We start from the raw sequence: 26,769 nt of genomic DNA on the forward strand, positions 1-26,769 counted from the left end.
AAAGGGGGCCCCTTAACAGATCTAGAACTGTGGACTCCTTCTCAAGCAACTTCTGGCTCACACACTCTCCTGCTCTCTCGGGCTCCGTGTTAACACCTGATATGCCTCTGTAAGAAGTGTGAGCCATGCCAGCCAAGGGGAAGTACCTGTTGAACGACCGGGAGCTGAAAAATGAGGCGCTGTACCGCAAATTCTCTTGCATCAGCCAGTATCAGCCGCTGGTGCTCCTGCTGGGCCTCTCCATGCTCTCCTGTGGAATCCTCCTCATCCTCTTCTTTGCCCTCCGACTGGTGAGTATTCACATCCATATGTTTGTTCAAAACTGAAAGAAAAATGTTTGCTCTGTTTGCAGATTTCACATTGGTCACGTAGAGTGTTGAATATCATGGACTGTTATAAGTTATTGATCATACTAGCGCACTGCCGTTTGATTGGCTCATTCAACAAAACGTCAAACTCGACACCTCACCTTCCTCTGGTCCTGAACAGTGTTGTGCAAGTTCTGACTTCACAAGAGCTAGCTCAATGTTCAGTTCACACAGATTAAATATAACTAGTTCATGTTCACAGTTCACAATTTAACTAGTGCAGTGCTGTTACGTGCGTGAGCTGGACCCCCACCTACGTGCTGATGTCTGTCTCCGCTCCTTTTGATTGTGCTTTGATTGCAAATGGATACATTCAGTTTACCAAGCGAGTTCATGCACAACACGGGTCCTGAGCGATACACCTGCCATGAAATGGATGCATCCCCCAGCAATGCCAGAGTATACGTGTTATTTGGGTCCAACAGCTCACATCGACGAAAGAGAGAGCTGTAACGTTAATATTGTAGAGACCGTCAGAGAGCAAGCTATACCCAGCATGCTGTTCGGCTGTGTAACCGTTTATAAGGGTCCCCTCTCAGTACACTACACAGTGTTTACATAACGTTCGACACAAATGTCCTGTAGATCTCAAAAGCTTGCATGAAAACAGTCATACGTACAGACAGACAGACATGTTTGAGTGCCTTTATGTTCGTCAAGTTGCCGGTTTTCATAGTGTTTTTGGGCGCTTGCAGTACACATGGTGCAAGGGTTGGAGGAATGGCACAACAAGATGATTGTTGGTGCAAGTCAAGATGTTGCCATTTGTTACAGTCAACAGTCTGACCAAGCTGGTCAATTCGGTCAATTCTGAATTCACGTAACCTCACCGTTGTGCTTCTCTGTTTTTAACACAATGCTTCTTATTGTGGAATAATTTAAAAGTTGACTTTATAGTCATAGTTAAAGTAGGCAGTGAATCTCTGTTTTCCTCTCTCATGGTATGTTGTATTTCTTTTGTACAGATGTCATATTACTGAGTTCAATAGGCCTTTCTTCCACCAGACACTTTAACTTGTCATAGCAGGACAAACAGGTGTAACAATTAAATGGCTCTGATCCATCATGTAAGTAAGTCAAGACCTGTAAGCCATTCTAGTGAGCCATCATGCACAAGATCAGGACTCCTGGAACTGCCTCGACTAAATTGAAAACGCACCTGTACTTTTCCTGCTATGACATGTCAAAATGTTTGCCCTCTATATATATCTATTTACGATCAGTTCTTGTAACATCTGATTTACAGATTATATTGTGTGATTTGTACACTCAGTAGCCACTTTTTAGATACCAGTGCAGTCTCATGCAATCCAATACAACTGTTGGCTGCTTGTATGATGCCTTGTATGAGGCTAGCCTCTTTAACACTAGCTTCTGTAACTCAGTGCAATCTCTGGTTTAACCTGTTTTTCATCAGTCGTTTCTGAAAAAGGAGGCATGTTGATGGGGTTCCCATGAGACAAATCTGCATCCACTAAACGTTATATTGAAAATGTTGTGGTTTTAACAAAGTTACACAACTTTTACTGTGTGAGAACAGAAAATACTACAGCTCCCATTAAGAGACTAGTAGTGCGGGCAGTGACGTGATTCTTTTGTCTCTAATTTTACAGTTGTAATTTCTGTTGGAAAAACTGCCTCTCCGTCCTGCTGGTATTACAGACATGTCTGAGCTAGCCACAACCCTTTGACTCACTCATGGACCCTTCTGTCGAGCCGAACGTCTGGGGCTTATGGGAAATGGTGTTTGTTAAAGGCTCCTAAAACACAAATGTATTGAATAAACAATGTTCGATAAAAACCATCCTCGTCTAAACATATGTACCGAGCCACATGTTGAGAAAGGCTGTTATAGGCTGTATTTTTAGTTATCAGAGTCGTTAACAAATGTCAATGGGATTTTGAATGAGGTGTCCTTAATTCTGCACCAGGACCCATAAGCTCCGGTGTTACTTCAGCTCTCTATATGTGGAGGTGTTGATTAAATTATATGTTTTAGCATTAAGGTCATAGTTAGTGTTGGTGTTGTACTGGCCTGCATTATATTGAGAGGTGCTTCTAATATTTGTTTCATTAGGAAAGATTATGGAAATCAAGTATTAAGATGCATTGAGAATTATTTGAGAGATTCACAGCCCTATAGCATTTTCATATTGCTTTGACGGTGCAGGGAGGAGTGTATGGGGACTAATGTGGCACATTAGGACAGCAGCATTTGCCTAATGTTTAGAGAAGCACGATGTGACTGGATGGTCAGTTTGAATCTCCAGGTTGGCTGTGAAAAATGTGACAAATGAAAAACACTCTCTTCTCCCTCAACAACTACTTAAATAATGCACTCGACTCCCCTTCACTACCCGTGCAGCTGCCTAGAAGCGTGAATGAGTGAGTGATTGTGTAACTGTTTGACTGTGAAGGAGGACATCACTGAAATAGACACGAAAATAGAGGAGGCATATTTCAGTTGCTTTCTCTTAAGATTAGAAAAGGGGGACAGGTTGGAAATGCATCTATTAAACAAATCCAGGTGCGTGTTTGATAATGCTGGTGATACTTCTCTGTCAGGAAATTGTCTTGCCTTTCTCCACAGTGAGGTCAGGGGTCAGGGTGAGCTACAGAACAGTAGCCCCAGAACTGGAAGCGCTTCAGTTTTGCTCGAAAAATTACTTCAACGGAAGATATGCCTGCAGACACGGGGTGCACTCTATTCTATTGCTGGCAATGTCTCCATGCTACATAGACTCTACCATGCTGCGCTTAAAACAAAACCCTTTTTTTTAAGGTTCATTTGAAAACTGACTAGAATGAAATGGACCAAGAGAAGACTTGGGCATAAAACGGTGGTTAAAACAAAGTGGCTGTCAAAGTGTAGCGACTGTAATTGCGATTCTGACAGGAATGGACTCTGGTGGATCGGCAACATGCTGTTGATGTTGGCATGATGGCAGGTAGCATAGCATTCAGTCATTCCAGCGGTTCATACAGTGAACTGACAGATTCTGTCTCCGGAGATTAAATTACTTTCCCTAGTTGGAAAAAGCATCGTAACCTTCCCTCTATTGTGTTGCTGCTGACTCTCTGGCACGCTCCCGTTCTCTCTTCATTGTACTAAAGATCTTCCATTCCTTTTGAAATGGCTACATCCGTCATATACAAGTATACTCCCTCCTTGATTTAGTCTCTTGCTCACACAGACACAAAAACACACACACACACACAATTGTATGTCCCGCAATTGTCTCATTTTTCATTTAGTTACTCCTAGATTGTAAATTGTGACACTAAATGTTTAAAATTCACTAACTAACCACCTCATCCATCACTGGACATACCATCACTCATCCCTCTATTCCCTTTCTCCTCCCTCTTCTTCGCTGTCTTCCCGCACACACAGTTGCCAGGGGTACAGAACAGTTCAGAGAGAATGCTGGAATGGAGCTTGCGTAACACTGTTGTTAAATGCAAAGGAGGGGCAGGGTGCCTGTTGGGGGGGTGGGGGGGTGCAACCAGTGTCAAAAAGTCACTGTCAACTTATGTAACTCCTCTCCAATCGACCTCGCATGAAGAGCAGCGCTGAGAGGAAAACTGGCTGAGCCGACGTTTCAAGTGCCACTTGTGGCACCAGTGTCAGGCCCTGATTGGATGGAGGATTCGTATTGTTGTTTGGGTTCTTGAAATTGATTCTAAGAGCTGTGTTTGTGGAGTGTATGTTTCATTATAAGCTGCAGTGTCCTCCATACATGGCTCTTGTTTTTTGTCATTTCACACTTTTTCATTTTTCAGCCACTGCGGCTTGGACCGTTGCCTTTGTTGTCTTTAATTGATGGTCTGGTAGTTGATGCATTCCTCACTGTTAACAGAAATATAGTGTTTAAAGCTGTGAGGAATTGTCCCTGTATATATCATACTGGCAGGAACAGCAGGAGCATTTGCACATTTAGTGTAAAGAAACAATGGACATATACTGTACACTGTAAATAATATTGTTTGTCCATATAAATAAATCTGTCTATCAGTGAGAACCTGCTGATACCGCAGACATAAATACAGAAAGAGTTCTATATCATATAAAATACTGTCATGAATGGGAATGAAAAGTATGCAAATACTACTTTCATGTTGCTTCTTTAGTCCTTGGAGTGCCATGCTTTGAACATTCTAGATATATCTATTCATATGGAATAATTGTTCCTTTTTTTGATTGTTCCGCTTACAAAAAGGTTTTGCCAAGACCCACAGCTGCATAGGGAGTAGAAAGTGCTTTAGTTGAGATCTGGCCTTTCCAACGCTGCCATGGTAACCAGAAAGCTCACCATACAATGCAGAGATGGCCTTCTCTGAGCAGAGATCTATTAACACTGACTTTCTCTCTCTCTCTCTCTCTCTCTCTCTCCCCCTCCCCCCCTTCTCCTTCCTTCCTTCCACTTCCACCAAGATATTCTCTCACACATGTGCGCTTGGACAAACCATAGTTGTTACTTTCCTGCATATATGTACACGCAGACATGCTTCCACACACGCACACAAATGCACAGGATCTTTTTCCCTCGCTCTTTCGCTCTCACTGGACAGTAACTCTGTCAGGAAGATGATGGCCTGGAGCAAACAGGACATGATGCAGAGACAGATTTTAGAGACAAACCTCTACATAAGCCTCAGCTCTGATGGATATCAATGTTTGTGCGTCTTATACTCATCTAAATCCTAAAGGTTTACTTTCAGAGTAGAGTTTTAATCAGTCAGAAACACAAGCAATAAGTTACTGATTTAGAAAAGATAACCAAGCATTTTATTTATTTGACAGTAGGTTATAATGTATATCCAGAGGGGTGTACAAAATAACAGACTGTACAAAAAGATACAACAGCCCTGCAGTATATCAATTTGGTGAAGCCCCTGTTTGTTTTTTGTTGAGACTTTTAAAGGTGTTGATTAAAACCAGTGTTTGAGGTTGTAACTTGTAGTGTTGTATATATTCTGCAACATTTTTCAGGCCGTGAAAAAGGTCCCTCTGCAAGTTTCCTAATGTTGTCTTAAAAACAAAACAATACAATACTCCATGACATTTCATTGCATTACCTACTGATATTACTGTAGTAAAATGTGTGTTTATTTTTCTCCTCCTCCCTTGCTGCTGGAGCAGAGCGCAGAGGAACACTGTGCCTTTGTGAGCGTGGTGAGCGGCAGCCTGTGTGTGTTTCTGGCCGTGTTTGTGCTGGTGTGCACAGAGATGCTGTCCCAGCGATGGCGGCGTCTGCTGGGCCTGATCGTATGGGCAACACACCTCACCATGGGCTACACCTTCATCTTCAGCGGCCCCATCATCCTGCCTTGGGACCAGGTAACCTCACTTCCCAAAAATACAGGCATACAGCAACACACACACCTCTTTCTTTCTTTCTCCACGTTTTGTGAGATGTGTAACGACACGTTTAAGGCACCAGACGACTCAAAGCGAGTGAATGAACTTGATTGGTAGAAATTTGTTTTAATTGTGGCGTCTTGAAAATAATGGAGCCTTTATGTTTCCAGGTGCCTTTCTTCCTCTTCATCATCTTCACGGTGTACACCATGCTGCCGTTCCAGTTGTGGTATGCTGTGGTGCTGAGCTTCATCTCCTCACTGTCCCACATCATGGTCCTCACTGTGCGCCTCACCATTTACGGCGATTACCCCAATCCTTACCTTACCAACCAGGTAAAAACGGTTGAATCAAAACTATGCCATTATGTTGTTTCTGCAATGTTTCTGTATCAGTATGCAGACGTATGTTGAAGACTTAAAGCCAGGATGATTATAAGGTCAATGTTATCTCCCTGGTGAAGCTGCAGTTCAGGGTTTGTGTGCAAATATTTATTTAACCCAAAAAAATTAGCAGAATTTAGACATAATATAACTTTTGGCCAGGGTCGGATTCAATAAAATAACCAAAATTCAAAAGTAAAGCCACTAACAAGGTAAATGCCACCCACAGGTATTCAATATCATGCGTGTGTTTCCATTTGCACTCTTAACGTCTGCTGCCTTGTCTGGTTTCTGTAGCTGCTGTCCAATGCAGTGGTGTTTCTGTGTGGCAGTGTGGTGGGAGCCTTCCACAAGGTCCTGATGGAGAAAACCCTGAGGCAGACCTTTCAAGACACCTTGAGGTGCCTGAGCATGCGGATGAAGCTGGAGATAGAAAAAAGACAACAGGTTTGTGAAACACACTGGCTGTCTAAGCTTATTTTATAACAAGTCGCACAAAGAATAGCTTCATTGGAGAAATGAGCATTAAACATGAAAGCCTGCAGTATGTAACCAAAGCCTTTCAAAGTTTGGCTCACTATGTTAGTGTAAGTATCTTAAATATAATAATCATCTTATAAATTTGTGTAAAACAAACAACTTCTACCGCAGCAGTCCACGCAGTACCTCATTAACAATGTTTAGTACAACAAGAAACAAAAGGCACATTTACATTAAACTTATAGAAGAAACCTATAAACAATAAATCACTGCTCTCTGCCTAAGATATGTCATGAAAATCAGGATAAATTAAAATGGTGAAATGAATTACAGTCTGTATGTCTTTAGGATGAGTGAATGAGCAACTCCCACCACACACATGTGGTTGAATTAGGCCCACACTACATCCATACAAACTCTGAAGTAATAATCCATTATAGAATATTGTAAAGAGAAAAAGAAAATGCAGTATTTTAACTTTATTAAATTTTACTTTATTAAGAAAATAGATTTTCATACCACCATTCCATTAGTGAGGAAAAGCGTACTGTATATTCTGAGCTGAGCATTTTAATGCCTTTTTATTTTTCTGCATCATCTGTAACCTCACTCAATGGAGACAAACATTACAGACAAATTATGAAAATAGCTAGTCAATGATTGTTATTGCCATCCTCTTATACTTTTATTTCATCTTTAAGCTTTGCCCTTGGCTGGCCTCATGTTGACTCTCCCATGGATGTTTTCATTGCGACTAACAAATCCTTCACAAATTAGATTTCCCTGTGATGCCTTTTAAATTAGATGCATCTGCGCCGACTTGCTTTGACTTCAGAGACATTTTTAAAACAGTCATTTGTTATGACTGTTGCATAGTGCGGGACTGGGAAGCTGCTGTGTTGCCTAGCTGGATAAGAAGGAATGATATAATCGTTAACATTTGAAACCTCCTGTTGTATTTCAATCGGGGCTGAAACAAAGGGAGTCTGGTGCACAAAGTTAGCCAAAGAGAACAGGGACATAATATCATGGTGGGGTAAGATCCCAAACCGTTCCAGATGGGGAACCAATGAGGAACTCTCATTGTGTTCCCACATTCATTTCAGCAGGAGGTGTAAATGTTTCTACCTACTGCTTTCCCATAAATCAAAGTTAATGTATGTCACTGCCTTAAGTGACGACACATTCTTGTTTCCAGATTTAAGATATGTTCTATACATTAGTCATTAAAGTGATTTTACTGATTTAGAAATATAAGACCAATGGATAATATTTACAGCATCACTATATCAAGTGACACATCTTACAGTTGCCCACCATCATCTCAACAAAGGCTACTTCATGAGAGGTGAGTTTTCATGCTTTAGACTCAGTGGGAAACTGGAACGGGTGGTTTATACACACATTCTTATAGACGGACAGAAACTTCACACACAAAATGAATTGCCTTAAGTGAGTATTTAACCCTCTGGACCTCTCCCAGATTTTGTGCCGTCACAACCTGATCAAAACGAGATGATTACATTTTGCTTATTTTGCTTTTGGTTTCCAAAGACTCAAAATCAATTTCAATTTTTATGTTTATTTTAGTTCATTTAAAGATTAATCAAATGTGGAAAGCTAGAATGCTTTGAGTCAAAACACATTCGCCTCTTTGCAATAACACGCCAAATTAATTTAAGGTGCAATTTTATTCTTTTGAGTCCTTGAGAAGTCTGTACAACCTGGAGAGTGTCCAGAAGCACTCCAGGGAAATAAAAGGCTTGTGACAGCACACTTGGCTTTTGAATTCCCATTGTCTAATGAAAAGTAAATTGAACTCTTGGTCTAATGCAGCGCAAACCAAAACCAAAAGTGGTGAAGTGGTGTATTGACTAGCAAAAGCAAACAGAAGGATCCATAAATCGGGAAATGCAGGAGATTCTTTGGGAGTTACTCCTAGTAAATTAGAAGACAAGACCGTGACCTGGAGTGTACAGAGAGACAAATGAACACTGGCTTCAAAACAAGAATGTGAATGTCCTTAGGTGGCCCGGCTGAAGCCCATATCTAAATCCCTTTTGAAAATAACTGTAATGAATTGGACATAACTGTTCACACAGACACGCACACTCCTCATCCCACCTGACCTACCTTGAGCCAGCATTAAGGAAAGCTTTGAAAAAAATGTTTTTATAAAATCCAGATTTTATTGGCTAAGTGCATAACTATGACTCACAGGGTTTTGTGCTTGAATATCTGTTTAAATGAGAAATAAATATTTCATCTTCAAGTACAGTTCATAAACAAAATATCAACTTTTGATCAGGCATAATCATCCACACAAACGCACACAGTTGTGTTTTCATGACTTGTGTGTATTACATTGACTTAACTACTAAACATAATCACTTACTACTGACCGAAACCTAACCGTGCCCTAAATTTAAATCAAGTCCTCTTCGTTAATTGTGCATTTTGTCCCCATAAGGAAGCAGAGTCCCCTCAATGTCAGTGTGTAATCACAAACCTCTTCAAACGCCGCTCTGGTGGTTTGAAGAGGGATTAATCCTTTCTTGAGAAGTTGCCTCTTCAGATTTCTGTCTTAATCAAGCCATTGAGCTTTGAACACTTCTTTGGCCTCTGACTGTTATGGCAGACTGACTCCAATGCTATTTTGTTACTGAATGAATGCATTGTGCCATACCCGTGCTGGAGCAGTGGGGTATATTCTTCCTTGTCATGTTTAACATCATTTGAGTGTCATGGCAGTGCGGTGATATAGTGTTTGAATGTATTTGGTATCACTGCGTTTAAACCTGTAGGAACATGCTGGTTCCTTCATAAACCACCCCTGCTCTAAATACCACTTAAAAGCTTAACAGTGTGGGGACAGTACAGAAGCTCCAATAGAGCCCCCACAGGTACATACTGGTGCTAGTTCTGAGGTATACCTACAATAGTGCCACAGAAGAAGAAACTGGCACAGGTAAAATAATTTAAAAAACAACTTATTGTTCACTTGTCAGGTGAACGGTGTGTGCTTGATGAGACAAAAGTTCATCGCTGGATATTAAAGAGTGTGATGTTGATGTAGTGGGTCTGAGAGTCTGAGCTTGTGTGCTTGTAATTATGTTTGTGTGTGTGTGTGTGTGTGTGTGTGTGTTTCGTGGCTGTGCCCAGATCTTTTTTTCTCATCATTGAGTCAAATAAACCTGGCACGCCCAAATTGCAGTTATGTAACTAATTGTGAGTGTTTGTGTTTGCAGGAGAACCTGCTGCAGTCTGTGCTGCCAGTCTACATCTCCATGAAGATGAAGCTTGCGATCATGGAGCGCTTGCAAGACTGTAAAGACAAAGAAGAACAACAGCGACTGGTCAAAGACAACAACTTCCACAGTCTCTATGTCAAGAGGCACGAGAATGTCAGGTACAACCACAAACCACCTTAAAATACATAGAAAGCCATAGATTTTTGGATTTATTGATCATTAAATAGCCCTTGTTATTAAGGATCACCTCATCATGGGAGCCTTATTTTACTAGTCAAACCATGCAGACCTGACTTATTGATCAGTCGTCAATAGGTATGCCTGAGAATGTGAAAGTAACACGTTTCTGTGGCCTTAACCTGCACTGCTTACAATTGGTATCAGGAGAGTCCGACTAGAATCGGATACAAATGTTGTGAAAACGTAACTTCAGACAGCTTATGAATAGTAACTGCTATGACAGAATTGTGAAAAATCAGTATTTTAAACAGCGACTTATAAAAAGGGAAAAAAAATAGTCTGGATTTTCTTTTTTTTTAAAGCTTGCTATACTTTGATATTTCCAAACTATAAATATAGTTCTTTAATAAAAAAACATATTTCATTTCCCATCTGTCTTCTTCATCTGTATTCGTAATTTTATAAATCCTCAGTCGTTCTCTCACGCTCATCCACATCACTTCATAAAGCAATGATGAGGCGCAAAAAGCAGATTTCTCTGACCACTTCTCATAAAGACAGAGATTATGTCTGTTTTCAGAGCAGTGACCCAGTTGCAGCTCTTTGTTTTACAAGGGTTTTATTAATTTAGCAAGTGCTGACAGATATTGGGTCAGCTTAACTGAATTTTGGCAGATGGCTCACCAGCTTTTTTTTTTCTTCTTTCTTTCGATAAATGTAGGCAAGATACAGCGTCTGCCTTAGCTCAATAAGACACTTGTATTATAGTGTTTCTTGAGAAGAAAATGAATACACTTTAAGAAAGCATATTGTTCTTTGGCTTCATTAGTTTTTGTAAAAAGAAAATGTTTTGTTTTTTTCCCAGCACTGACACTTTGATTTTAAAGAACCCTTCCTATTCTAATTCTTTAATTGATAGATCTAATACTGGAATAACATGAAACTGAAATGGCAACAGAGATGGCAAAACACACACCAAATGACTGGGCTTAGAAAGTTTGGACACCAAACTTTTGCTCTCTGACAATCAATAGGTCATTGTGAAGACAACAGGCATGATTGCTACTATGTTCGTATATTAAGAAGGTGTTGAATGATGGCAACCCTGACCTATCCCCATAATTACCCCAGTCAGACCAGTCTGTAGCTGTATTGTCTTGTCTCATGAAGCACCTGGCCAGTCAGGCAGTGAAACAGGTGCAGGATCTGTGTCCCTCTGCTGGTCACCAGACAGGCGATTGTTCTGTTTTTTTTGCATGAGAGACAAAAAGGAAAGGCAAGGGAGAGAGAGAGAGGGGGGGGGGGGGGGGACATGCAGCAAAGGACCCAGTGCCAGACGCGAACCCGGGCTGCTGAGGTCGCGCTACCCAGTGAGTTACCAAGCTTCCCCCAGGCTGCCCAGTTTTAACCAGCCGGTGATTGTAATCAGCCCCGGCTGGACGTGGTCATCACAAGTAAAACAAACAGCCTACATGTAGTGCTCTGTGGGTAATTGGATCACACACACAGATCAATGGCTATTTGTGGTGTTTTTTTTTCTTTCTAATATTCCTCATCTCAAAGTCATTTCCCATCCTGCTGTAATTTATGTGCACAGCGTTGCTGACGTCTCCTGAGATGATCATGGTGTTCACTGAGGCTTACGTTGCAATTGTTTGAATTTCTGTTCCCACTGTGGCCAGTCAGTCAGACAGACAGACAGGCAGGTTTAGGTGCTCTGTGTGAGGTTGAGCTTTTGCCGAACTTCCAGCTGGTGGTGTCGGGGGTCTTTCAGAGGTCAGATGAGATAACGGCGCCCCTCTGTGGTCCGCTGATAGGCAGCTTGTAATGATGACCAAGCTATGATTCAGCATTGAACCAGACAGGCTTTTTAATGAGTCACTGATGGGGTCTAATAGAGGTTAATGGGAGGGTAGTGGCTTTTTTTTTGGCCTGAAATCCTACATCTCAACGCAGGAGCCAAAATGGTCATAATGGGCCGACAACGCTGTGCAGAGACAATCGGGCCCAGATTTGGAGGACACAAATGGTTCAATGCATTCCAGACTGGTTGACTGCTAACAGTGCATCAGGTGGTGTCAGATTGAAAAACCAGGGCTGGTCTCCTCATATTAGTTTTTTTGTTAGCAGCCAGGACATGTAGATTTCACAGCATTACAGATAGACAGAAGTTACATGAATGGTGTTCACCAGTTATCCATTGTGTGCAACGATGTAACGCACACTGGTCGCTGGCAGGTCTCTTCTTCATGGACGTGGACTTTGAAGGATGCTGTTGTCACCGTTGTTTTTTTTCAACTATTAAATCGTTAAAGTAGTATTTCATTTTAGTGTGCGGAAATGTAAGAATTGTTTGGTTAGTAAAAGATGTAGTCTGTATATCGTCAATACTAACAATCTTTTTTTTGCAGCAGCAGCAGAAGCAGACATCTCTTCTCTCTTTTTATGCGAGTGTGTTTTGTGTGTTCAACTCTCATTGTATTATTTCCTTCTTTCAGTATTCTATATGCTGACATTGTGGGATTCACCCGATTGGCCAGTGACTGTTCTCCCAAAGAGCTCGTTATTATGCTCAATGAGTTGTTCGGAAAGTTTGACCAAATTGCCAAGGTGAGTCATCATTTAGGATTTCTTCATGTCCTTATTTAGAATGACACTGAACTCTTAGGTTAACTTGCAGTTGACAGTTTACCTCTTAAAAGAGATTGCAGCTGTAATAATGTAAATATTAGAGTAGATTTCTGCTATACCTCATACTGGCTCAAGCCACAACCAAGCCACTTAAACGGCAGTAGTACAACACTGTGGTTGTATTGATTGACTGTGTGCCCTCATATCCTGTATATCTGCACAGTTTACGCAACCAGGCAACTTTAGTTGAGTATTTGCTTTTTAGAATGCTTACCAGGCAAATAACCAGGTTTCTCTTCTTCTCATCGTCATTCCTTATAGGAAAACGAATGCATGAGAATCAAGATCCTTGGAGATTGCTACTATTGTGTGTCAGGGCTGCCTGTCTCTCTGCCGAAACATGCAAAGAACTGCGTCAAGATGGGCCTCGACATGTGTGAAGCCATCAAGTGAGTTCGTGCCAACCATCACCCTCAACCCTGATTGAAACGCACTGTGTCTCTCGACTCTTTAAAAGAGATGAGATAAAAACAATTCATTTTCAGATGAATTATGTTATTAAAGTGTTTTAAAAAGCTATTTGAGGAACAACATATTTTGGTGTATAATGGTGGACTGTAAGGTGAGGCGTTCTCAGTGATTATGTCTCGAGTTTAGAGAAAAACTATTTTCTTTTTGTACAGCAATGCCTAGAATTGCACACGTTCTAAGTGACATGGCATTTTAAAGAGCGTATTACACCAGAAGGAAAGTCTGAGTGAATGTTGACTCTGCTCCAGTGAATGATGTTTTTCTAAATCAGGTGTTGACAACAGGACTATTGACACACATGAAATACATAGACATATGGCTTCACATAGACACATATGGAAAGGGCTGGAGACTTCATTGTGATTTCCTTGAAGGACACTTTGTATTGCTATGAATCACTATCCAGGCAGGTACGGGAGGCCACAGGAGTGGATATCAACATGAGAGTGGGCGTGCACTCGGGCAACGTGCTCTGCGGTGTCATTGGCCTTCGCAAGTGGCAGTTTGACGTGTGGTCGCATGATGTCACACTGGCCAATCACATGGAGTCAGGAGGCCTTCCAGGGTAGGCTGTATTCATTTTACATCATGAGTTTAATAACTCTTTATACACATTTATGTATCATATTTTGTGAATTTCATTATTTTTTCTGGTAGTAGTAGTTTTACCACGGACCAACTGAAGATCATGTGATGCAATATCTTCATTATTATTGACTATTTTAATAACCCAGGTTGCAAAAAAATCACTTTGACTTTAGCAACTGCATTAGTTAATGTTCAGGTACAGTTACTTACTGGGGGGTGATACACAATACAACTCTGATAATATGAATTTGCAGAAAACCAATTCCATGATAATAATTTACATGTTACTTGCCTTAGACGTTATATAATCAATAATTGTTTGTTTTTTCATAACAAGATATTGTAAATGTTCCATTTGAAAGAGATTAATGAAACAGATACAAAGCCTTTTATACATTTAAAATGGATTAAAGAGAGCAATCACAATAGCGTCATTGCAGTAAATAAGCCCCATGGACTGGAAATAAGTGTTAAATATGCCATGCAAAGTATTACAATCTTTCTCCTCTTTCCTTGGTCAGACGTGTCCACATCACAGAGGCGACTCTGAAGCACCTAAACAAGGCTTATGAAGTGGAAGACGGCAACGGCCACCTCAGGGACCCCTACCTAAAAGAGCTCAACATCCAAACCTACCTGGTCATCGATCCTCGGGTAAGTTCTCTATTCGTCTTCATCTTCCGTGATTATTGTTAGCATGACGTTGCACCCTACGTGTCAACATTTCATGTTGTATTCCAAATGCTATGAATCATGGTAAATATGTTTGCTCTAATATCATTTTACAACAACATACAAGCAAATGCCTTTTTTCCTGGGTTTCAGACTTTTTTGGGTTCTGGACAGAAGTACAGTTTCAGCTGCACAACATTACTGCATAATTAGTTTTATTGCTATTTTGATCTTTTGGGCAAATCATTTTCTTCATCACTCTGCCTACAATTCTCCCCACTCTTCACCAGATCTAGGACGTCAAACTCTTCCATGCATTGTGCACTTTCAACCGAATTTAGGTGACCCATATATCCGCTCCAAGCAATCCTGCAGAACTGGATGAAATTCTGCCAAAACTCCTACAAAACTTGATTCAGATCCAGTTTAAAATTGCACAGCAGTAGTGCTATCCCAGAGTGCTCCCTAATGTCTTTCATGATTTAGGAACGTACTTACCCTGATCTCCTTGCCTCCGCTAAACGATGTGTGTTTGTGTATCAAGTCTAAGGATGCATCATCCAACAGCCGAAGCGCGCCTAAACCTCGGGTGAATGATGGTCTGAAGATGAGGGCGTCCGTGCGTATGACCCGTTACCTGGAATCTTGGGGGGCCGTCAAACCTTTTGCCCACCTTCAGAGTCGGGAGGGCTTCACCCCAGACGCTATTGTCAACGGCAAGTCCCGCTGCAAGGTAAGCAGATGGTTGTTAGTTGTTTTTAAGGCAATAACTTACCCTATGCATCGTCTTGCTGTGTTCATTATATGCTGTAGGATGTTAAAGGCTATCATGCGTTCCTATTGAGTGAATATTGTCCCTGTCTCTTCCAGGACATCCCTCTACGACCAGCCCCCGGCAAGATCACTGAGAGGTGACTATTATTATTATTATTTTGAACTGCATATATTAAACTGTAACAGAGCGAGTGCGCGCGCACACATTAACAATGGGAGTCGGCTCGTGTAACGACACCGTTGCTCAATAGCTGCAAGTGTTTTCCCATCAACTTTCCCTGCCAGGACTTTCCCGTCTGTTGATGGAAGCTGAACTGGTCATCGCTCCATCATATAATTTCATTAACAATCTCATGTAATACAGAAGTGCTTAGATGGATATTTCAGGTATTACGTTATTGGCAATGTTCAGCCACACACAGCTACGCACACACGATTATCATATAATGTATAAGATGAATGCTTTTCATGACGGCTTAGAAATGTTGATGGTTTGATGTCACTAGCTGGTCAGCATAATGGTGTTGTTGTGGTGGTAATCAGAGGAAACCGTCATGTTAGACAAATTGTTGTGACGTGTGAGATTTTTCTTTTCGCTCCTGATGTGTGATCCAAAATGTAAGCGTTTCAGATCCAGTTGATTGTCTAATCTAAAGGGATTTACAGTGAAGCAGGCACTATGTTTTGTGTTTTTGTATTTATGAGATATCAGGTGTGCTGCCTTCCCCCTCAAACAGACCATGAATAATCATTGATCCATTTTTAATTAGTTAAAATTCATGAACATCCCAGTGGGAGTGAAATTACTCTTAAAATCATTTGACAATATGTTCCCAAAGAGTGCTAGAGGAGTAAACATTTCCCCATAACTTTGGCAGTGATTCCTGCAGAGCGGTGGGAGTGCTGAGCTCTTTAACGAGCCCTTCCATTAGCTTCCAATAATGCATAGACAAAATGATTACGGTTGTAGCTCACAATGGTTGATTCTCTTTGCCCGTCTGGCACAGGCAGTAAGCATTCGGAAAAATATTTAAAGTGTATCTACTGATTAGTGGGCAGGGCTCACCTACACAAACAGTGTGGGCCGGAGTAATGTGATTTAGAAAAGATAAGTGTGTGCCTGAAAGCTGAAGCATTCCACCCTGTGAGAACAGAGATCCCGGAAATGTGTTGATTTCATTCATGTATTCACTCTCCACTAGCACAGGCGGCAGCTAGTGAACTGAGGTGCACCCCTTCAAGCTAAATCCAATATTTTCTGTGGTTAAAAGTAACAGTTGTGAGCGGATAGCTAGTTGTTATGAACTGTTTTGGATAGATTTTCTGATTTTTTTTATTTTTTTTTAGGGCTCCCCACTTCTTTTTTGTGATGAATTTGTGTTTGTGTTTTACTGTTGGACCCTGACAGCTTTGATGAGTCTCTAGAAGAGCCGTTCTCCTTGCCTACCCCTCCGTTCAGCAGCTATAAGTGAGTGGGGCCCTTCGTGGCCTGCAAGGTCCTCGTTCCCTCAGTGCAGTAGTTCTCAACCTTTTGGCTTGTGACCCGTAAAAACAACAACAAATGGATGCACGCTCAGAGCCACTTGTTTCAAATGTAAACATTAGACCAGGGGTGTCAAACTCATTGTTGCTCTGGGGCCGCATCGGCATCATGGTTGCCCCCAAAGGGCCGGTTGTCGGCGGGGGGGCTGCTGCTGCCACATACGCTGGTGGAGGTGTGTGCGCGCGGATCGGGGAGGAGCTCCGCCGTGCGCGATTTCCATTTTTTTTTTTTTTGCTGGTAGATTCGCGGGCCACATAAAATGACGTGGCGGGCCGGATCCGGCCCGCGGGCCGTATGTTTGACACCCCTGCATTAGACGGTGTGCTGTCACATACTGTAAATAAGTACAAGTTTCTACCGTTAAATTACAGATTAGTACCCAGAAATCAGTATGCTGTATGCAGTTTCTCAAAATAAACTTAACTATTGTTTAATTGTTTAGTTTTTGGGGGGGGAAGTAGAGTAGATGCAAACATGTTTCAGTTATTACAACAATTAATAAAGAAATAACACCATCAATTCCAAAATAACAAATATCATTTTCACCAACCTTTTAAATCATTCTTTGAGCCCCACATCCCAATAATAATGTGTGTCCTGTCCTACAGCGTGAGAACTACTGCCTTGGTGGAGAGCCTTGGTGTCCTAACACTAACCTGAGCAGTGGTGCCATGCTGTTCTTTTCTCTCTGCTACCTCAGGGCAACATTTGATCTCAACAAGCCACGAGAAACCCTGTAACCTCTTGTTAGTGGACTGACATGCTCCTATTAACACTGATCACTGGCTGGGGGCTTGTGTGTATCTGTGTGAGTGTTTCCTTCCTGATGGATTCAGGGGTTTCCAAGCAGAAGCACGGCAGACACACTCCAGCTGAATCCCACAGAGATCATCTAACACACAGCATTCTGCATCCGGCACACTCCCTCTACATAACTCTCTCACAGGCACAACCCATATTTCTCTTTTCTCACTAATGCTCAGAATGGCATTAACCGCGTCGTTGCCTCCAAGCAGGGCTAAACTGGACCTGAGTAACCTGCATGACCTGATCTGGTTTCCCAGCATCTGTATCAGTCAGCGTGTGTGTTTCGGTGTCTGTCCGTCTGCCTCTTCCTAATTGTCTCTGCCATTTCCGGTGCAGAAACAAATCCCAGAAGAGTAAGTTTGATGAAGAGCTGCACAACGAGATGACTACCACCATAGATGAGCTCAGCAGCAAGTAAGCCTATATTAACACTTCAAATCACATTTTATGTATGTAGTACATTTGGTATAATAATGTAACCCAAATTGCATGAAAAATATGACTAAAGTTTAAATTGGCACTGACTCACACAGGAGAGAAAAAGCTCTGCTACAGTCTTCTCTCCGGGTTGACATGTTCCAGCAGGTTGATCGAATGGAAATAACCGGACATTAATAATGATATTTTAGGCATGCCAATGTGAGAAATTTCTCTAGCCGAGATAATGTGGCTCAAAGCTCTCAAGTTTGAGCGAATGCTATAAAGTGAAGCTTCGTGGCTCAAGGGATGGCAGTGTCGGTTTGTCGGGGTTTTTTGGGGGGGGGTCGTTCCACCGCTTTGGTGTAGACTGAAATATTTCAACCACTATGAAATAGATAACCAGGAAATTTAGAGATAAATAGATAAATATATATATATTTATAGATACATTTGTAAACATTATTATTACAAATATTATGCCCGTACACCCCCACCTAAAGCTCTCTTTCTTCCTCCCTCTCTCTCAGGCAGTGGTCGAAGTCTGAAGAGAGGGGCAGTTTAGCTCTGTGGTTTCCAAAGAAGGATCTGGAAAAACAGGTTAGTTTAACACAAATCATCAAAAGCATTCACGATTCCACATTTTCATCATTTCCATTCAAGCATTCTGTTGCTGAACAAGAGGTTTAGGTGTATTCTGTTTTTCCTCCTCTTGAGTACCGAGCCCTGGACCTGCCGATGTTCAAACACTATGTTGGCTGTGCCACCTTCATCTTCCTCTGCATCTTTTCGGTTCAGATGTTTGTCACAAAGGAGTGAGTATGACCAGATTTTCCTCCGTTATGTTCGAATCAAAACTCCAAGTCGGCGGTTATAATGCAGTGCAACAGAGGAGAAGAAACGCACTATGTTTGTACTGATGATTGTACTACTAGGGGAAAAGGAGAAGCGGGAGATCGTTTTTTTTTTCACACTGGTTTTCGTCTCCCTCAGTCGACAGATGTTGGGGATGTCGTTTGGAGTGTTGGTCTGTGTGCTGCTGCTGACCCTGGCCATCTGTTTTGCAGGTCACTTCCAGGTCAGTATGTTAAGTCTTACGTTGACATTAAACATTTAGATATTCAGGTGATTGGGGGGGGGGGGGGCTCATAGCTAACCTGTCATCACTATTTTATAGCAACCTCTCAACCTTCATTGGACGCAAGTCAAGCATCAGTGTAAAAAAGTATTCATTTCTCCAGCAACACTGGTTTAAGTCCCACATTGTATAATGCTGGCCTGGCCCTGACCCACATTATGCGTGTATGACTCACAAGTGTTTTGCTCTAAGTTTGTATTTCAAGAATTCGAATTCCGTGTGCTTGGAAGGGAAAATGAAATGGGAAATTCTTTAACGATTATTACATTTGTTTTGTGTGAATGCCACACAAGATGAATACAAAAGTGTCAAGCCCTCAGGAAGGATGTACTTTTACTCACCATCTGCTTCCTCCCCCATTATTTGGCCTGGATTATCCAACAAGCAACGTGCAAAGGAGATTTTAAAAGAAAATGAAAAAGAAAATAGAAAGACGATTTTGTGATAGGATGGCAAACTCCAAAACAGCTACTAACCTTGTGCTCGTAATAACATTGTTGTTTGAACTGCTGTTTCCAAGGTCAAGGAATGAACATTAAATCTCAAAATAAATGCAAACATTCTGGGTCAGGTGGTGTTTGATTTGTACAACCGTCTCTTTTTAATTTGAAGTAGCAGACCTCCACGTTGAAAGAGAAACACTGAAATATTCCTCTGAAAAAAATGTTGTATTTGACCATATTTTTTTCATCTTTTAATGATTTTAAATGATTAATTGCAAACAGCCATGGCCAAAGGCATTGTGTTTTTTAGGTTGTCCGTCCGACCCATTCTCATGAACCCAATATCTCAGGATGAACAGATTTGAATTTGGAGGTCAAAGGTCAAGATTACTGTGACCTCACGTCCGTCCCATTCTCATTAAAGCGATATCTCAGGAATGCCTGCAGGGAATTTCATTACATCCACAAACATCCACTTGAACTCGAGGTTGAACTGATTTAGATAATGGTGGTCAAAGGTCAAAGACACATTTTGGGCCATAACTAAAGAATTCATATTCAAATGATGACAATTTCACACGAACGTCTAACACAATAAAATGAGGAAGTGATGACATTTTGGACAGACGCGGATGCAAACCGCAACCTGACTGGTTGGCGGAAACATAGAACCGAAAAGGCGTTAATTCCAGTTTGTGTTTCTGTTGTGAGAGAACAGAAAAGTGATCAAGATATCCAACATCACTTGCAGCCAACTAGAAGAGGTTCAGAGGGGAAAAACAAACGTACTACAATAGGCACATGTTTTGTTATTCAAGGCAAGGGTGAAAAGGATGGGTGTACACATCACCGAGCCAGAATTAGTTAGTGAGAGAATGGAAACATGTCATGGAAGCTATCCCGTGCATTCAGCATAGCTTTCTATAGCTAACCTTCTGACCTGGGCGATGACACCTGACAATCAGTCCTTCACAGGCCGGAGTGTTTTCTCTCCTCTCAGACAGATTCCTTCACTGGAAATAGCCAGCAGTGACTCACTCACACATGATGTCTGGAGATGCACGACATGCTCCCCGTGCCTGTTTGATTCCGTCTTTCCTCCGTCTTATCTCCTCGCTTCTCTTTCTCCTCTGCAGCGCCTGTTTCCAGAGAAGCTGTCGAGGTGCCAGTGGCTGCCGGCCGTGTCCGAGGCGGTGGTAAAGCGGCCGTGTGTGCGCCTCCCTCTGGCCACCGTCACTACCACGGTCATCATTATCTTGGCAGTGTTCAACCTGGTAAGACTACGCTCGCATGTTGAGTGGGTCATTACAGACGCTGCTATTTCTAGCTGCGCCACACTTCAGAGCTGCCATGCCAAAAAACTTCAAAGCGGGCCGTCCAGTAGTCGCTTGTCAGTCAGATCTTTTTTTTTTTTTATCCCCCTGCAGTGCTTCGTCCAGACGCGTGTGCCAGAATGCCGCACTGATATTGATTACCCGCGTCACAAAAATGATTCCCTCGAGCAGGGATTAGAGGACATTTACTTCTACCTGCCTGTGAGTAATGGAGTTGTTAATATTGTTGTCAATAATGAAATTGCAATTATTAATACTTTTTTGTCATGTCAGACTGGATTAAATAGTATTTGGCATTTGTTCAATTGAGTGCCAGAGAAGAGTTATAGTTATTGACAAATACATTGATAAAAATGTCGATGCTTACAATCACATGATAGTGTTATAAATAATTTCATTCATTGCTTACAAATGTGAAATAGATGTCATTAGAATAAATAGTTATCAGGTTTGGTGCTACTGTTATTTGGCTGTGATATAATTCCATCCCTTGGCTTTCTCTCTCTCAGTACTCCGTGTACTGCTGTATCCTATCGCTCATCGCATGTGGAGTCTTCCTCCGGGTGAGCTTTGAGCTCAAAGTGCTCTTCCTCACCCTGGCCTCCACAGCATACTACATCATCATCCTCAGCACCAAGAGGGAACTCTTTGTGGCCTACGGAAACTTTCTCCTCGCTCAGCAGCCCAACAGCAGCTGGAACTGCAGCAGGTGAGAGTTAAGAGCAGTTAATAATCACCTCATGACAGCACCATCAGTGCTGGCGGTCAAAGTCACAGTTCCATAAAGACGCATCACGTTTATTCATTTCAGTTCACACGGAATAATCATGTAGGAAATGTGCAAATGGAAGCACAGTCGAGCCATGAGTGTTCTTGTTTGTTCCACAGCAGAGACGATCACGCCATCCTGAAGTGGTTGGGGCTAGTGAAACACCCCCAGGTGATGAGCTGCATTTACATCACCCTGTTTCTGGTCACCATGCTCATCATCTCACAACAGGTAATGACAATCCCCACACCTCTGTCCTCGATATGTATCCCTCACTCACAAACTGAATACATATTGAGAGATTCAAAATTGAAATGCACAAATATTTTGATGGTCCGGCCATTCATTTATCTATATCTTCTATATCAACGACCACCAATTGTGAAATCATAACGAGTAATACACTTTCTGGGAATAAATAAATCAAGAGGCTGCAAGAAATGCAGGAAAACTCCAATGAATGATTATGTTTTTCCTTCTTTTTCCACTCGTTGTGTTTTTGTCTTGCTAGAACGAGTCCTGCTTCCGCCAGGACTTCCTGCTAAAGTATAAGAACCGCACAGAGCAGGACGAGATCGAGACCAGGGAGAACCTGAACCGCCTGCTGCTGGAGAACGTGCTGCCGGCCCACGTAGCAGCGCTGTTTGTCGGGGAGAATAAAAAGAACGAGGTGAGGGGGGGGGCAGGGACCCTGTTCAGTATGTGATAAGTGATAAATGAGAAACCAGTAAACCACATTTCATGTAATAGTATTAAAAGGAACTCCAGACAGACATTTTCTGTGAATTTGAAAGAATGTATTAAATAGGTTTGGTTTAGTGTTACATAACAGTTTCCTCGACCTCTATCATCCTAAGAATTCAGCCCAAAACTGTGAGTTGTCCTTATATTATCAATAGAACTGGTAGAAGTTAAGGGAGGTCTGTCTAAAAGCTTTCATTAAAGCCGAACATTTCCAGTCTCCTCCTGGGTAAAACTATAAACTGTGCTTTTTGTATTTTTTTGTTCCCCCCCCCCAACAGGACCTCTACTACAAGTCCTATGACTGCGTCTGTGTGATGTTCGCCTCAGTGCCGGATTTCAAAGAATTTTACACGGAGTGTGACATCAACAAGGAGGGTCTGGAATGCCTGAGGCTCCTGAACGAGATCATTGCTGACTTTGACGAGGTCAGAAAAACATCCTCATCCATCAATGTATTACCAAGTACTTGTTTGCAATACATGACATCACATGGTGTCTTTAAAGCCCCAATTTGTTCTCGGTAGCTCTGTTTATGCACTTCCACTGTTAACCATGCGGACAGCTGGGCTTAAAACAGAACAGTATTATTATCTGCACTCTTAGGAATATGAGCTAAATCCCTCCAGTGTACATGCCAACAGGAATACATACTGTAAATGATGAGAGGAGGGATGAGGAAGTCAATCTTTTTTTGTTTTTCTCTAACCCAACAGCTGCTGTCCAAACCAAAGTTCAGCGGTGTGGAGAAGATCAAGACCATTGGCAGCACTTACATGGCTGCTGCAGGGCTTAGCGGGACGCCCGGTCAGGAGAACAATCAGGTGGAGTAGCTACTGCCTCAGACCAGGGTCAGACCCGGGTCAGACCCGGGTCAAATCGGACTTGTTGACCGTTTCTCAGAAAGTCATCGACCTGTCGTATAAAAAAACAACCCATAAAGCTTGAAGCAGTCATATTGAGGTTGTGAAATCTGTTCTTTCAGGACAGAGAGAGGCAGCAGGCCCAGATAGGGATCATGGTGGAGTTTGCCATCGCTCTGATTGGGAAGTTGGACGGCATCAACAGACATTCCTTCAATAGCTTCAGGCTTCGTGTTGGTGAGTGTCGGCTTCAGCACAAACCTTTCATTGACTGAATACTGCAGTGCATTGTATCCAGCTCTGTTAGGGCTGACAACCCAACAGGTTACCTTGGTTACAATGTGCATGATTGGCACCTATGGTGTTCTAGCACTTGATTATTAGGTTGTGAAGTTAAACCTCTCTAACCTTTTGACAGAAATATGTAGCATCTGCTTTGTAATGTTGAGGATTTAGGAGCTTATTTTAAATTTCCACTCATAAATAACTCTGGTTGCGTTAAGTACATCAAATAATATATGAAGTGAAGCTGTTAAATGGAGTCAGAACCCAGTTGAGTGTGTGAGGAACTTTAACCTCTGCCTGTGTCTGCAGTCCTGGCACAGTTATTCCCTGACAGTTGATTCTTAGCAGACAGCTTACAGGATAAAAGTTTAATTTCAAACATTTACATTTCTTGGGAGATAAAAACATACATAAGGCATAAACACTGAAATTTGTATCCACCTTCTTATCAGCGGCTGAGTCTAAACACCGTGTGACTTTGAAACAAAATCCACTTTTGTTTATTAAAAAGTGTTTGGCACAGACTTCTTCTTTGACCGGTGATATCATACTTTTGTAATTCCTCTGCTGCAAACTATAACAGTGTTTTCCACAGAATTATTTTTTAAATAATACCGACTCTATTGCTATTTTTTTGTGTATCAATTAATACAAATATTGATCCTTTCTCAACTCTCCTAACTAGCCAGTGAGCAGCCTGAGATGAAGAATGAATCTTTTTCTCTCTGTAAATTCTACACAATAACATTGTTCAACGTGTCAGACTTAAACATGTTTTTTTTTTCCACAGGCATTAATCATGGCCCAGGGATAGCCGGAGTGATCGGGGCGAGGAAACCTCAGTATGACATCTGGGGCAACACGGTGAACGTGGCCAGCAGAATGGAGAGCACCGGGGAGCTGGGAAAGATCCAGGTACGTTCAGCACAGTCCAACAGAGGCAAACAGCGATATTTCCTCTGGTGTTCTGGAAGGTGAAATGGTCACATGTCAGTCCTCAGCTCTGCATTGCAGATCTTAACACAATCATGGCTGGATTCAGAAAGATTCAATTTCAGACTCTGGTCGATTGAACAGCTCATGAGATTAAAAAAAAAATCTATCTTGATTTAGGGATATAGTTTGAAAAAGGCTTGATGTTGATGTTCCAGAGACGTTGACATCGTTGTAAGTTAGGAAGAACTAACCAGTGCTACTTTGGTAGCTTTGGGGTGTCATGCCGCACTAAAACGTCCTTATTCTCGTCGCTTGTGTCACGTTTCCAACAGCGAAAAATGGTCTCCCAAAATACAAGTGCAGAGGACGTAATGGACGAGGATTTTTTACATTGTACATTTTACAGTGTTTATCGTATATTCAGCCGGAGAGAGGTCACTGGAGGCCGCAGCGGGGAGTGTATGACCGACGGGGACCCTGCAGAATCCAAGCTGCCGAGAGCAAACACCGACTGGTGGAGCATTTGCTCAAACTGCCCTCCGATGCCAACAGAAACCGAATCATTCTGCCGTATTAAACCTGAGGCTGGGTAGTGGATGCTGTCACGTGTGCGTCACTAAGCATGAACGTTTTGCTCTTCACTGGGACAGAGGTGTGTAAGAGACCTTCAGGATCCTGAAGATAAAACTGGAAAAAGACAACCAAGACCAGCAACGCCATTGTAGTAATATTATAATGTAATGGTCTGCCTCCAAAGGAGTGACAGCTGCCAACATGCTGCTGCAATGGAGCCTCTGCAGCGGGAAGCTGGCACGGCAATTGAAGTCGTAAATGAATACATGTAATCAGTAAGAGAAGTCGGGTGTTACTGTTCGCTGCAGGGAAGTTCCCTCTGTGGATTTTGGGACTGTGTGATTTCATTTTGTAAATGTATTAAACTTGCTGTTCAAAAAGGAGCGTTGCTAGTTTTCATAGCTGCAGTTGTGATTTCTTGGTCTACTTCCAGGTGACAGAGGAAACGTCCGATGTGCTGCATAGGCTGGGCTACTCGTGCGAGTGTCGGGGACTCATCAACGTCAAGGGCAAAGGGGAGCTGAAAACCTTCTTTGTGTGCACCGACATGAGCAAGCAGCAAGGTATGGGTCTGAGCTGAGGCCAGGCCGACACAAACGCCTCAACTGGAGACAGACTCAAGCCAAGAGTTTATAGACTCCACAAGTGTTGAGACAGAACAGACTGTGATACAGCGGTTTCCTGTGATGGTAATGAATGAAAATACTGAGGACTTTGCTGTGTTTGTTGGATTCGACACTCAATCAACACGTTCTACTCCGGACCTGTTGAACGGCTCAGGATGTGGCAGTCATGGTGGAGAGATGATCAGTAGTTTTTCTACATACATTTACGTCTAGTGATCAGTCACTTTTGTACTTTTTGTCTTTAACTTAGATGTTGTTTGCGATAGAAAAAAAAAGAAGTGTATTGTACTAATGCCAAATACAGTTGTGAAATGATTTTTGAAGACCTCTCTGGTCCTTTAAAAACAAAACAATGGATTCTGTTTGGATCATAATTTGAAACCCATCTGGTTTTCCAGTTTTGAGACCGGATGGACACACTGCTCTGTTACTGTGTAATGAGCATGACATATGTGAGGCGGAGCCGTTTCAAAAACAGAAACAGGCTGTGCAGAAGATAAATATATAAATACATATAAAAACTCTTTTCTTGCTTCTGTCTTTGGGAAATATTTTACATCAATAGAAGTACTAAGTTTCACTCTCTGGCCAAGCTGCAAATCCTAGTTACTGTATCTACACACTTGATCTTTTAGGTTCCAGCTGTGTAGTTAGAAACGACTGGTTGATTTTACATATATGACAAGATAGTTGCTGCATTTCAAAAGGAAATACACAAATCCATGTGCTGTATGTACATCTGTTCAAGTGTATATTCTGCTTGTCTGCATTAATGCTGCAATGAGGGAAGCCTGTGACGCTCTCCATGGTGTCCTTAAGTCTGCGTGATCCAACGATCTGCCTGCTGTGAGTGCTTTTCTAGCTCCAGCTCAGATGAACAGATGTCAGCGCTGAGTGTCTCTGAAACTTGATTCGTCTTGTGGCCTTATCCAGTGAGACCATCACTTTGTCTGTAATTGTGGTTAGATAATAATAATAATAATAATAATGTATTGGCCTTTATGTGAACAAATGTGACATTGAATTTTGTACAGCTACAGAATGTAATAAATGTTTTCCTATGTCTGCAGTTTG

At 41.9% G+C, this 26,769-nt stretch overlaps 1 protein-coding gene across 1 annotated transcript; it reads left to right on the forward strand.

Moving 5' to 3' along the window:
* Positions 1-125: 125 nt before the first annotated feature.
* Positions 126-26,758, forward strand: adcy7 (adenylate cyclase 7; the record flags this gene model as incomplete). Its single annotated transcript, XM_079166097.1, has 26 exons — positions 126-290; positions 5,512-5,709; positions 5,901-6,065; positions 6,411-6,560; positions 9,842-10,002; positions 12,523-12,634; positions 12,977-13,104; positions 13,593-13,751; positions 14,296-14,428; positions 14,991-15,179; positions 15,317-15,357; positions 16,629-16,688; positions 17,907-17,984; positions 18,518-18,587; positions 18,705-18,802; positions 18,981-19,065; positions 20,705-20,842; positions 20,996-21,103; positions 21,412-21,611; positions 21,791-21,902; positions 22,183-22,341; positions 22,694-22,840; positions 23,129-23,236; positions 23,398-23,512; positions 24,351-24,475; positions 25,503-26,758. The coding sequence occupies 26 exons, from the start codon at positions 126-128 to the stop codon at positions 25,647-25,649; spliced, it is 3,351 nt and encodes a 1,116-aa protein (XP_079022223.1). The 3' UTR covers positions 25,650-26,758.
* Positions 26,759-26,769: the final 11 nt, after the last annotated feature.

This window comes from Pholis gunnellus (genome assembly GCF_910591455.1).
Source record: "Pholis gunnellus genome assembly, chromosome: 1".
NCBI lineage: Eukaryota > Metazoa > Chordata > Actinopteri > Perciformes > Pholidae > Pholis > Pholis gunnellus.